The 13,101-nt window shown below is 34.7% G+C and overlaps 1 protein-coding gene across 4 annotated transcripts in view; it reads right to left on the bottom strand.

Moving 5' to 3' along the window:
• Positions 1-13,101, bottom strand: part of SWIP (strumpellin and WASH-interacting protein) — a 496,362-nt gene that overhangs the window by 412,086 nt on the left and 71,175 nt on the right. For all 4 annotated transcript variants that reach the window (XM_090381778.1, XM_090381779.1, XM_090381782.1 and 1 more), the window contains exons 4-5: positions 8,384-8,509; positions 649-873 (exon numbers count right to left, since the gene is read on the bottom strand). In XM_090381778.1, the coding sequence (XP_090237904.1) occupies positions 649-873; positions 8,384-8,509 (351 nt within the window). The remainder of the gene's footprint in view (positions 1-648; positions 874-8,383; positions 8,510-13,101) is intronic.

Genomic DNA, 13,101 nt, shown 5'->3' with positions numbered 1-13,101 from the left:
AAACCCTGTTATTAACTTTATGTTCCATGTGTCCTGAATGGCAATAGTCAGTCATATAATATGCTATTAGTTTTTTTACCATATAAAACAGACTAAACACACAGCTCATGTGTTATAGGCACATTTACCATTGAAACTATTGTTTAATCCATATGGATTTAGTGATTTATTAGCTAATATAAAGACATCTTCAATAATCTCCCTTTTATCTGTGTTATCTACAAAGGCCAGAACACAAATCTGTACTTTCATGAAATCATGCACCTGGAAATGCTGTAATTCTAATTCATTATTAAATTTAGTATTTTTATAATTTAAGTTGGGATCTATGCAGATTCATTCTAATGTGTAATTCGTTTCCTCTTTATCCTGTATATTTAGCATGGCAATTCATATCACACTGTATATTCAAATAAATCAATTTCTATACAGGTTATATATATTCCTATAAGCTTTACAAAAGTGAGTTATAATATTAGATTCATACAGTTGATTAACAGATGATATGTTAATTTGTATTAACAGATTATCATTGGACCACCTGACAAATGATCTGATAATTCTATTGAATTTAAGATGATGTTTGTAACAACTAATGAACAGTTATTGATATATATTTGCAGATATCTTAGAAACTGAAAAACATACCTGAAATATTTTTCCCTCAAGTAGTTCCACTTCTAATTTTGAAGCAAGCTTTTCAAAGTCTACAAGTTTGTCAGCTGTTATGCCAAATCTTGAAGGATCATGGTGAATAGCTCCAATCATTCTCCTGTACAAAGTCCAATGTTCTCGTAGTGTTACTTGGGAATCAATAATCTCATCTAATATTACTAAAGTAGATAGCAATGCTCCAAGATGCCTATATACTGTCTATAAGAAAACAATAAACATTACGGTGAACACTGTGTTAGAGTAAATAATGTGATTCATATACTGCATGTACATTTTAAATTCTAGATTCTTCCTTTAAGAATATTTGCAATTAACATCATGGGTACTTAACAGCAGAAATATTATAAATAACTATTATTCTTTTTTTGTTTAAATACTTGTTCTTTAGAAAAAAAAAAAAAGTCTTCACGTCCATAAAAGACATTTTCATCAAACAGTTTTAACACACAGTAAACTCCAAACTGCAATTTCATTTCTTCCACTTATTCCAGATATAAATGTTATAATCAGAGATGTCATCCTGCTTCTACAATGATGTCAATCCTGTTTATAAAAGAGTATTATAAAAAAGTATAAAGAGTAAAAAAGTATTATTATAAAAAAGTTTAAAAAAGAGTATTATTATGCTGGAATTATAAATAAAAAGTTGGGGTTTCAAGCACAATTTCATAGTTATAATGCTATTAGATATAACCAGTGGTGGCTCGTGACTCTGATGTTTGTGGGGTGCTGCGTCTTAAAGTTACATTAAATTGCCTTGGTTATAAGACATGTAGACATACACAGTTATAATAATAAGCAAGTTAAAAATACTACAAAACATTAACTAGACATTTACCATTGAACTTTTATTTAAAAACAAAATCCATTCTTCGGTTTTTATTTGATGAAAATAGATTAATAACTTTTTCATTCAAGTTTGGTGCACTGTTGACCAAGCTTTTCTCTATTGAAAGCATTGCTTGAGCATTTAGCCTTTCCTCATTCATAGTGCTCCTTAAAAATGTTTTTATTCTTTTTAATGTTGAATGGCAGCGTTCAGTCTCTGAAGTAGTCATCGGAATGGTCAAAAGAACTTTTATGAGTTTTGTTAGTTCACCAAGAACTTCAGCTAGAGTATTTTGAGTATTTCCTTCGAGGATTATGTCTAACTGATTTAGAATGCACTTCAATATTCCATCTGCCATTTGGTTTTCCAGAGTGAGAAAACTCCAAAAACGCTCAAAAATGTCTCCATTCAGTTCATATCTCAGAACAATTACCATTTGTATATGTTCTGAAACATTTGTTGCATCATCAGCCATGGCATCTACGAATGAAGCTTCTTTAATTTCTCTTTTTTTCATCCCAGCATATTTGCAGCAAACAGTCAAGAATATCATTCTGAATAGTTTTTGAAATGCCTTTAAATGCTGCATTACTTTCTGAATGGTTCTTTAAATTTGAATCTAATGTACAGGTGAAATTTTTTAATCCTCTGAATACCCCTGGATTTTTAGAATCGTCCTTTTCATCATGTCCACGTAAAGGAATTTCAAACTGTCCACAAAATTTAATGCAGTCTGTTATTTTAGAAAATACCTCACAATTCTTGGTAACTTTTCTCTTATGTTTGTAGATCGAAAGTCTAGGGTTCACTAAGCTGTTCTTTAATATTTACGCTTCCTAAAAGTAACAGTGAAATCACATTATCAATATGTTTCTTTGAACTCTCATGTTTTAGAGTTTTTTCCTATCATTCTGTTTATGTTTGTAAAGTCGCTTTTTGTCCACGTTAAGTCACTTCCGAACAGTAAACATGGAAAACAAAAGAATGCATTTTTAACTTCACAATCACAAAGCCAACTTTTCCTTTAGTACCATAATTTTGCAGTTTTAAAACTGCGAAATATATTTCTTATTATTACTTATTCCCTGCTGAGAAATTTGAATCTTTGGTGTGGGACGGCCTTCATTTTTAATTGCATTTTTTTCTTGGAGAGATAATTGTGAAAAACTAAGTTGCTGAAGTTTATTCACTGTCACGCGATTTACTTCATGGGGAAGCATGGAGGCCATGATGGAATCAAATTTCACAAAATCATGTGTCGTAGAAATAATGTTTTACTTACACATCACCTCCTAATATAACTTCAACTTACCAAGTTCAAGCTCAATTTGCAATTAAGCTGTAATCACATAATTACACTGTTGAATGTTGAGTATTGACTTAACACTGATATTATTTAGTTACTTAATGGAGGCCGTCCCACACCAAAGATTCAAATAACAAAAAGACACTGACATTGTGGTTACACACCCATCATAGTCAACAATGAAATCTGCACTGTGCACATTACAGTGATTGATTCATTTCACCCATAAAAAATGTATATTGGCAAGTTGCCAACATGCTGGTTGCCAATGGCAACCAACTACCAGATATTCACTGGAATGCAAAATGTGTCACTGCCCAGCGCACAGTGAGGTCTACAGTTAATTAAACTTCAAAGTTGGAAACAATTTCATGTTTTAATTTGTTTATTATTGAAATGAGGATGCACATACTATATGCGGGTCCTGTTAATAAAAATATTCATTGCGTTGCATTGTTCTTCACAAAATTTCATACAACTCCGTTTCACTGTATATCTAGATTTAAATATCTGGGAGTGCCGCAGTGCCTATGAACGAGCCGCCCCTGGATATAACATAAAAGTGTGAAATGTAATCAAAACTTTTGGAGAATAACTGTGTATCATGAAATTGAGTTACAAGTTGTCACAACACATTCATGACTCATGTACATGAATAATTCATTTATCTGAATATTTATCAGAATGAACTAGCATATACATTGAATAGAAAATGTTTACATGTTTCACTGCATCTTTAAAATGAGTGATTTTATCAAGCAGTGTACTTATATCAAATTTTGTTTCAAATTAAGGAAGGGTGCAACAGAAAACCACAAACTGCTAAATGCACATTCAGAGAAGATGTGTGTCATTTGAAGAATTTGAAGATTTTGGACCATTTTACACCCTTCTCATTCCAGTAAGTCAATTGCACAAGTCTTTCTGGAGTGATAAATGCTTAATTGTCTGCAAAATTTATAGTAAAATTGATATTTCTTATGTCAACCAACATTTAGGAATGTAACCATTTCAGCCAAGTTTGTGCCTTGCATCCTTAGAGCATCATAGAGAGCAGAGTTCTTGTTCACATGTCAATATGCTGCTACTGCTGACCTACACTTTTTTTTTTTTTCTATCACTTCTGGTGATAGATCATGGTGTACAGCTATGATCTGGAAACAAAGGCACGGTCCTCTCAATGGAAGGCACAGTCTTCTCCAAAGCCTAAAAAAATTCAATCAAATGTGAAGACTTTTTTTTTTTTTTTTTTTTTTTTTTTTTTACTCACAGGGTTTTGTTCATCATGAGTTTGTCCCACATGGTCAAATAACAAACCAGAAATACTACAAAACAGTTCTGTGGCAATTGCACGACGATGTCATTCAGAAAATTGTTAGTAGATTGTTATAGTACTCTGGCAGGCCCTGCCGCCTAATTTCTGAAGATCTTAGTGGCAAGGGCACATACACACAGGACAGAGACAGTGGATGTTGGAAGGATTACTGCTGCTTGTAGAGAGGTCTCAGTTTTTGAACCATCTGTATATATCTGAAGAGTTTGTGCACTGGCCAAGCTGAGCTGCATGTAACTATCAAAAATTTTGGCTTGACTGGGCATTTCCCCAATGGCAAAAATAGTTATCACAAGGAGTTATATATATTGTCCATGGTGATTGCACTGTGTTCCACTATTCCATGTTCAAAGCCTTCTCCCATTTTGTGCAGTCTATTTCAACAGAGGAAAACCCTGCTCGCTCAGCCACCAAACCAAAACAACAGTGACAAATAAGTTTACTATAAAGTTCCTTGATCTGCCTCACCTGAATGTACACCTACCGAACTATACTCATCCTTGGACCTGACACCCACTGTATCTACTTGACACCTACTGGACTGATCACACACCCAGATGTGGCACCTACTGGATTGACTATCTCTGGACCAGTTTTCTTACTCCAGGAATTGACAACCACAAACTCTGATGACCTCATTTCCCAGGGTGGGATGTTGCCTAACCCAGTCCCTGGACTGGGTAGGATCTGTAGCTTAAATCCACACCAACGCCAATCACCACAGCCACTGTGTACCTTTTCTTCCCCTTCCCCTTTTGCCTGGTGGAGCTTATTTTTCACCTTTAACTAGGGGGCTGCCTTCATCTACATCTCCCTCACTTTTATTTTCGTCCCTCCCTCTTGTGTTACACTCTGTACTCCCCACACTCCTTTTAGTTTTAACTTGGTCTCCATCCAGGAAGCTCAGACGACCCTGTCAGAGACCAGCCAGAGAATAATGGGTAGTCTGTCTTACCTCCTAGCAGTGTGTGCATGGGCAATGTACGGTTCCACCAGAGGCCTTGCGGCTAAAAGCCAGAACATAACAACAGAACCCAACCCAACACTTTTCATATACAACACACAACACTTTTCAGGCTTTTACAGTGTCACTATATTTCTTCACAAGACGGGGGAAACCACTGGTGGCTTGTTTGTTTGTTTGGTTTTTTTTTTTTTTTTAGGAGCATTAGCAACTAAGGCCATATTGCTCCGGGGATATGCGGTGGTCATTCCCTGACCTTTCCGCATCCTCCGCATTTGGTGGTCACGGGCTCGAACCCTGGTCTAATCAAGAAGCATATGCTACGCACTGCTGCTCCTGCCCACCTGGCTAAGGAGACGCCCCACTGGTGGCATCTGACCCCCTAAATATGATATGTTCCATGTTCAGATCACCAACTCCTCAGTCAAGACTGAGTATACGGTTTGGGATTCCATGAATTTACTGATCTACCCAGAAGACTGGTGAAAATTTTGAAATATCTTCCTGATAAACTTGCTCTTCTGAAGCTACAAATATTATTCATCAAAGAAAATACATACATTAATCAATCACTGACATTTTACCATTACTATGCAGAAAAACCAAAATGCAATGCATAATAGCTACTTGTCAGCTTTTAAAAATATCAGAATTTATATACCACTTCCAGATTAGTGTATTTGCATTCTACCTTCTGTAAGAGAATTATTTATGATATATTTCAGGAAATGTTTTCAATGTCCCTCACATAAACATCTTACCAAAATAAATCTGAACCAATATAACTAAATCTATGTTAATAGCAGCATGAATATCTTTTACTGAAGAATTTATAGTAATTTTTTTGAAATTTCCTACAGTTGAATGATATTATTTTTCAAAAATAATATCATTCAACAATTCTTAATTCTTAACAGACACTAATTCTGTTAATTCTTAACAGACATGTATATATTAAGTGCAATAGCATCATTAATACACAGCCATTTCTGAATAAACAGAATATTTATAAGGCGGCATTGTTTTAAGTTATATCTCATATCGTGAATACCTTCACAACGAGTTGCCATAATATTGCACTACTTCGAATAAGTAACGCTTCATCTAAGGAGAAGACTAATGTTACTTATTCTCAGATAGGTACCACCACCCAGATGGCACCATTTCAGGGCTATCAGCCCTTCTTCGGTGGGTGGGTAGGTACCCAAGTGATGCAATGATGGCAAAACAGTTATGAAGTATAACTCCACAATATGAGAGATGCCTGATGGTATATGACGTATTTAGACTAAGATGCATTTAGGTTTAAAGCCTCAAGCTGCAAGCAAGAAGAAGGGCCAAATAGCCCAAACGGTGCCGTCTGGGTTGTGGTAACTATCTGAGAATAAGTAACATTAGTCTTCTCCTTAGGTGAAGCGTTACTTATTCGAAGTAGTGCAATATCATGGCAACTCGTTGTGAAGGTATTCACAATATGAGATATAACTTAAAACGATGCCACCTTATAAATATTCTGTTTATTCAGAAATGGCTGTGTATTAATGATACTATTGCACTTAATATATACACAGTCTAAATTTGCTCGCAGCTTGAGGCTTTAGCCCTAAATGCATCTTAGTCTAAATACATCATATACCATCAGGCATCTCTCATATTGTGGAGTTATACTTCATAACTGTTTTGCCATCGTTGCATCACTCGAGTACCTACCCACCCACTGAAGAAGGGCCAAATAGCCCTGAAACGGTGCCGCCAGGGGGAGCCTGATGATGTCCGGAGTTTCCAAGAATAGGTAACAACAGCCTTCTCCACTGGGGAAGCGTTGCCTATTCGAGGAGTTATGAGTTTTTGAGTGGTGTGAGTTGAAGGAGTTATTGTCCCTTTCATTCTTCTACACCGTTTCTTTTCCTCTTCCACTCTTACTATAACTTTCCCTCTACTTTTTGCTTTTCTAAGTCTAATAGGGACAAGTGGATATTCGAGTAGATATTCACATACATACATAAATAGCCCTGAAACGGCACCAGGGTACCTGCGTACCTGCCCACCCACTGATGATAGGCCAATAGCCTTGAAACATGTCTGGGGAGCCTGATATTCACGGAGTTTCTGAGAATGGGTAACAACAGTCTTCTCTACTAGGGAAGCATTACCTATTGGAGGAATTTGAGTTTTTGAGTGGTGTGAGTTGAAGAGTTACTGTCCCTTTCATTCTTCGACATGTTTCTTTTCCTCTTCCACTACTACTACTATTACTTTCCCTCTACCTTTTTGCTTTTCTAAGTCTAATAGGGACAAATGGTTTGAATTTTATAATTCATTTGTTTGATCTGGTCCAATGGGTTTTTTTTCACATCAAATTCACAATAGCCCTGAAACAGCACCAGGGAGAGCCTGATGATGATGTCCGGAGTTTCCAAGAATAGGCAACAACAGCTTCTCCACTGGGGAAGCGTTGCCTATTCGAGGAGTTTGAGTTTTTGAGTTGAAGGAGTTACTGTCCATTTCATTCTTCTACACCATTTCTTTTCCTCTTCCACTCCTACTATTACTTTCCCTCTACCTTTTTGCTTTTCTAAGTCTAATAGGGACAACTGGATAGTCGAGTTATTATCCCACACAAATACAAAATAGCCCTGAAACGGTGCCGTCTGGGTGGTGGTACCTATCTGAGGATAAGTAACATTAGTGTTCTCCTTAGGTGAAGCGTTACTTATTCGAAGTAGTGCAATATCATGGCAACTCGTTGTGAAGGTATTTACAATATGAGATATAACTTAAAATGATGCCACCTTATAAATATTCTGTTTATTCAGAAATGGCTGTGTATTAATGATGCTATTGCACTTAATATATAGATAGTCTAAATTTGCTCACAGCTTGAGGCTTTAGCCCTAAATGCATCTTAGTCTTCTTAACAGACACTAAATTAATAAAATGAACGCCGAAGTGGCTATGTCACTTTGTCTAATAGAGAACCGAAGAATAAAATCAGTTTTCTTAGCACAGTTATAAGTAACTTTATAGTTATCATAAAACCTGGATGTGGTGACCAGAGGAAAATTAACAATCTCACTATCTTAATTACAAAGAATAACCTAACATTTAATGACTCAAGTTTCACCTATAGTGATATATGGTTTCTAATTTCCTTCCAGACACTGATTCTACACAGCAAAAGGCTGAAAAGGTCTAACCTGATTAGTTGATCTTAGTTGGTCGATTGTGAAATATAAACTGCGAAAACACTAAGGAAGAAAGAAAAATTAAAATTACCTGAAAATGAACATCAGTCATATCAACAATTGGTGATCCATTTTTACATGAATGATGAAGTGATGACAACTGATGTACAATACCCTTGACAACTGTATAGCAGCGATTGACAAAGCAAGATAATTCCTAAATGAAGAAAATTAAATTAATTAATGAAACTACATATACTGTATATATATATATATATATTATTCTTTAGTAATATGATAATTTATGTTGTATTTTACTTTTAATATACTTTTATAGTGGTTTTCCTTAAATTATTTCTAGATTTTTCTGTTGTCCCGGTAGCTGTTTTAGCAATGCCCGGGTACGAACAGAGTACATATTATTATTTTATCTTTCTATTGTGGTTTATTGTGTTTATTTTCTTAATTACGGGTGTTTTCTACTCATAGGTATTATGGTTAATACATTACTGGTCTTTAAGCTAGCCTAAACTCGGTTATCTTAAATGCCCAGGGCCTATTCATTTATTATTTTTCAACTTGTTACGTATTGCTAAAGAAATTGTCATATTAATTATAGATGAAAAACTGTAGCAATACTACTTTATGACAAAATGATAAAATATTAAACATTTTTATACATTTATTGTATTACATCTTTATACATATTTGTATTACATCACATGGTCGTCAATCCCCTACTTCATCGGGGGCTTTGAGCGGATTGACGGTCCATTCGATGTAATGCATTACTTACTTACCCGTTTCTGTTTGTATCTATCACAGCTTTGCTATTTTGTCCGATACTGAATTCTAAGTTTCTTTTAAATTCCCATTTTTGTCCCTTTCCCATTGCTATTAGTTAAATAGGTATTATTTATTATAACTTTATTATGAACCGAATTAATATCCCATAATTTCTACAGCAACTGTGATAGAATACACAAAGCCCAACGGGTGAGTTTTTTAAAAAATTACAATAACTTTACTTACTTGATGTGTATAAGTGGAGGTCGTAGTGTCGAATCAGGAAAGTTTCCCTGGAGGTCGTCGAGTCGAAAAAGGAATGTTTCGCACCCTTAACTTGTTTTATAGATGGCTATTTTTATGGCTTTGTCGCTTTAGCGTTTCCCTGTGTTCCGATGGTGTTTTGGCGGAAGTCCCCGAACTTCAGGCCAAGGTCTATTATGGTGGTTTTGTGGCAGGTTAAATGAATTTATTTAGTTGTGTATTTACAATATTTTTACATTTATTTTATGTCTCACCTCGGACAGTGCCGGTACCGCTTTTCCAAGGCGTAACAGCACTTGTTTGTCCAGAGGCAAAACTATATACATATATACAGCCTCTTACTATGGGAGAGGGGGGGGGGGTTTAATTTTGGCAATAGGTTGTAGTGCAGTCAGGCGACGAGCCTCGCCTGAGTGCAATAAACCTAGTAAATAAGGGGATACTCTTCTGAGTAATTACTATTATATTTTTAGTTGGCTTTTGATAAAAGTATATGGGTCTACATTGGGATGGTGTTTTCTAATATTTGCGTATATGGCAGTTCTTACGTGATATCTACTGTATTGTTTGGGAATTTTGTTTCTATCCAGCGTTATAATGAGTTTTTTAATGGCTATATTTCCACTATTTATATTGTTGCATATTTGTAATAGTCTGTTTGTCTGATTTCTTATGGTATTACCATGTATATGCTTTGCTATGTTACTTTCCCAGTGTGTGAGTTTTATTGTTTCGAAATTAAAATGATCTCTTTTATCATGGTGATGTGTATATATTTTGTCTGGGTGGATGGTAATTTCGCTGTCTAAGTAGACAGCTTTTAAGTTGTTATCCGGATTTGTACATTCTATTTTAAGGTCTGCTGGGTAATAATTCTTTGCAATATTTATAAAGTTGTCATGGTTGAATACTATTACGTCATCAATGTATCTGTAGAATTTTAAACTGTCCGTAATGTTACTTTCATAATGGTGTAAGTAGAGGTTAGCCATGGCACAAGAACTGCTGGATCCCATAGCTATACCCCTGCTTTGTAAATACACTTTGCCTCCCATTAGAATGTAGTTTCCTTTGACGCTGATTTTTGTAAGGTCATTCCAGTATTGTTTTTTGCATTGTAGTATGTTGTGATATTTTTGGTAATATATCTGTAGTACTTCTATTAGGTTGTCATGCGATATGCTTGTAAAGAGGTTTTAAAGTCGTATGTGTTTATACATTTAATATTATTGTTTTGTTTTTTTAAATAATCCAAATATTCTTTGTTGTTGTTGATAATTCTGGTGTTTTAATTTCTTTGTTGATGTTTTTTAACTTGTCTTCCATGATTTTACTGGTATATTTGATATAGCTGTTTTTACCTGAAGTAATGAATCTTTTTCCCGTAGGAATCTTGTGATATTTTGGAATCCAATATATGTAGGGGTATTGCATTCTGTCTATTTTAATTTTAAGCTTTTTATGCATGGCCAATACTTTTTTGCTGATGCTGTTTGGATTGGAGTCTATGTACTTGTATGTTTCATTGTCATGCAATTCCTCTTTGATGGCTTCTATGTAGAATTTTTTGCAAATGATACTGAAATTATTGCTTGCTTTGTCGGTTCTAGTAATAACAAATTTGTTTTGTATTTCTTTGATTTTATTGTTGATAATTTTTAAATTTAAGTGACTGTTTTTTATATGATGTTTTTGCTTTGTTATGTTTTCCTTGAAATGGTCCTAGTATGTTTTCAGTATTGGCGTTTATCCAACATTGGAATGATTCTATGGGTTCATTGTTTTTGTATGCGGCTTTGAATGCAAATTGTAACAGATCTGTGTATATTGATTTTTTAATATTTTCCAACCTAATTGGGGTGTTGGGTCTGAATTTTGTACCCTTTTTCATTGTTTCTCTTAGTGTTTTGCCTTCGATAATATTGAGGTCTCTGTTACTATATGATTGTAATGTGTATTAATGAATTTTTTATATCTACTTTCCTGGCAGTGACAAGGTTGTTCTCCTTCATTCATATTATTAATGGTGTTTTGTAATTGCAGATGGTTAGTCAATTGGCTTGGTGTATCTGTATCTAATATTTATTTGTGTGTTTTGATGGGTAGGTAACATTTGTTATTATCTATGATATTACTTATATTAACTGTGTCGTATAAACGGTTTTGGTATTTGATTATGCAGTACTCTTTTTTAGTGCTTTCGTTGAAATTTATGCCTATTCTGAATTAAAATATATCTTCAAGTATATTGTTGAGGTGTATATTCTGTGTCTTTTTCTTTTGGTATATTTTGTTAAGTGCTTTAAGTTTGCTTATTTTAATAGAGAAAAGTATGTTGTGTATATTTTTGATGTTTATGGGGTTTGTATCCCATTCTGTTAATAGTTTTTCGAAGTCATTTATATTTATTGGTATTTTGTTGTTGTTTTTGTTGTATACCTGTAATTTTCCGTTTTTAATCCCGTTATATTGCCAGTTTTTGCTGATCTGGAAGATTTTGTAAGTACATGTTTCTGGGCTGGTGAATGCGAAGTTCCTTCCATTGAACCGATTGTTTAATCCATAGGGATATAGGGATTTGTATAAAAGAATGAACATATCTTCCATGATTTCTCTTTGTGTGTTGTTATCGATAATGGTTAGAATGGCAATGGATACGTTGGCGAAGTCATGCATTTTGAAATGTCTGTATTCGATTTCGTTATTGTATTTGTCTGACCTGTTTTGAGCGTCTGTTGCAGTGTTTTCATCATATCTGTTTATTTGTGATCTGTGAAGTTCATACGAAGGTGGAGCTCTGTACTTGTTTGACCGATGTATTGTATCACACATATCTCGCATGTAATTGCACCCCGGGACCGTATATGACCACACGGGATCCGTCTCTTCATAGCAATGGTCGCTTAGCATACAATGCTGTCACACCACATGGGAGTAAAGAAGCATATAACCCATAAACGTCTAAACAATGAAAATATCGGGCTACACATGAAACAACTCAATTTCAAAAAATGCAACAGCAAACTCTGTAAAACCTGTCCCTACATGCACAGACACCATCTAAATTCTGAAGAAGCACCAACATTCTGTCACACCAAAAATGTAATCTACCTAATTACATGCGAGATATGTGGGATACAATACATCGGTCAAACAAGTACAGAGCTCCACCTTCGTATGAACCTTCACAGATCACAAATAAACAGATATGATGAAAACACTGCAACAGACGCTCAAAACAGGTCAGACAAATACAATAACGAAATCGAATACAGACATTTCAAAATGCATGACTTCGCCAACGTATCCATTGCCATTCTAACCATTATCGATAACAACACACAAAGAGAAATCATGGAAGATATGTTCATTCTTTTATACAAATCCCTATATCCCTATGGATTAAACAATCGGTTCAATGGAAGGAACTTCGCATTCACCAGCCCAGAAACATGTACTTACAAAATCTTCCAGATCAGCAAAAACTGGCAATATAACGGGATTAAAAACGGAAAATTACAGGTATACAACAAAAACAACAACAAAATACCAATAAATATAAATGACTTCGAAAAACTATTAACAGAATGGGATACAAACCCCATAAACATCAAAAATATACACAACATACTTTTCTCTATTAAAATAAGCAAACTTAAAGCACTTAACAAAATATACCAAAAGAAAAAGACACAGAATATACACCTCAACAATATACTTGAAGATATATTTAAATTCAGAATAGGCATAAATTTCAAC

The sequence above is a fragment of the Mastigoproctus giganteus genome, chromosome 9, assembly GCF_048544385.1.
Source record: "Mastigoproctus giganteus isolate SK-2022 chromosome 9, ASM4854438v1, whole genome shotgun sequence".
NCBI classification, from domain to species: Eukaryota; Metazoa; Arthropoda; class Arachnida; order Uropygi; family Thelyphonidae; genus Mastigoproctus; species Mastigoproctus giganteus.
Note: the sequence above shows the minus strand (reverse complement) of the source record. Positions and strands in the feature narration are given on the sequence as shown.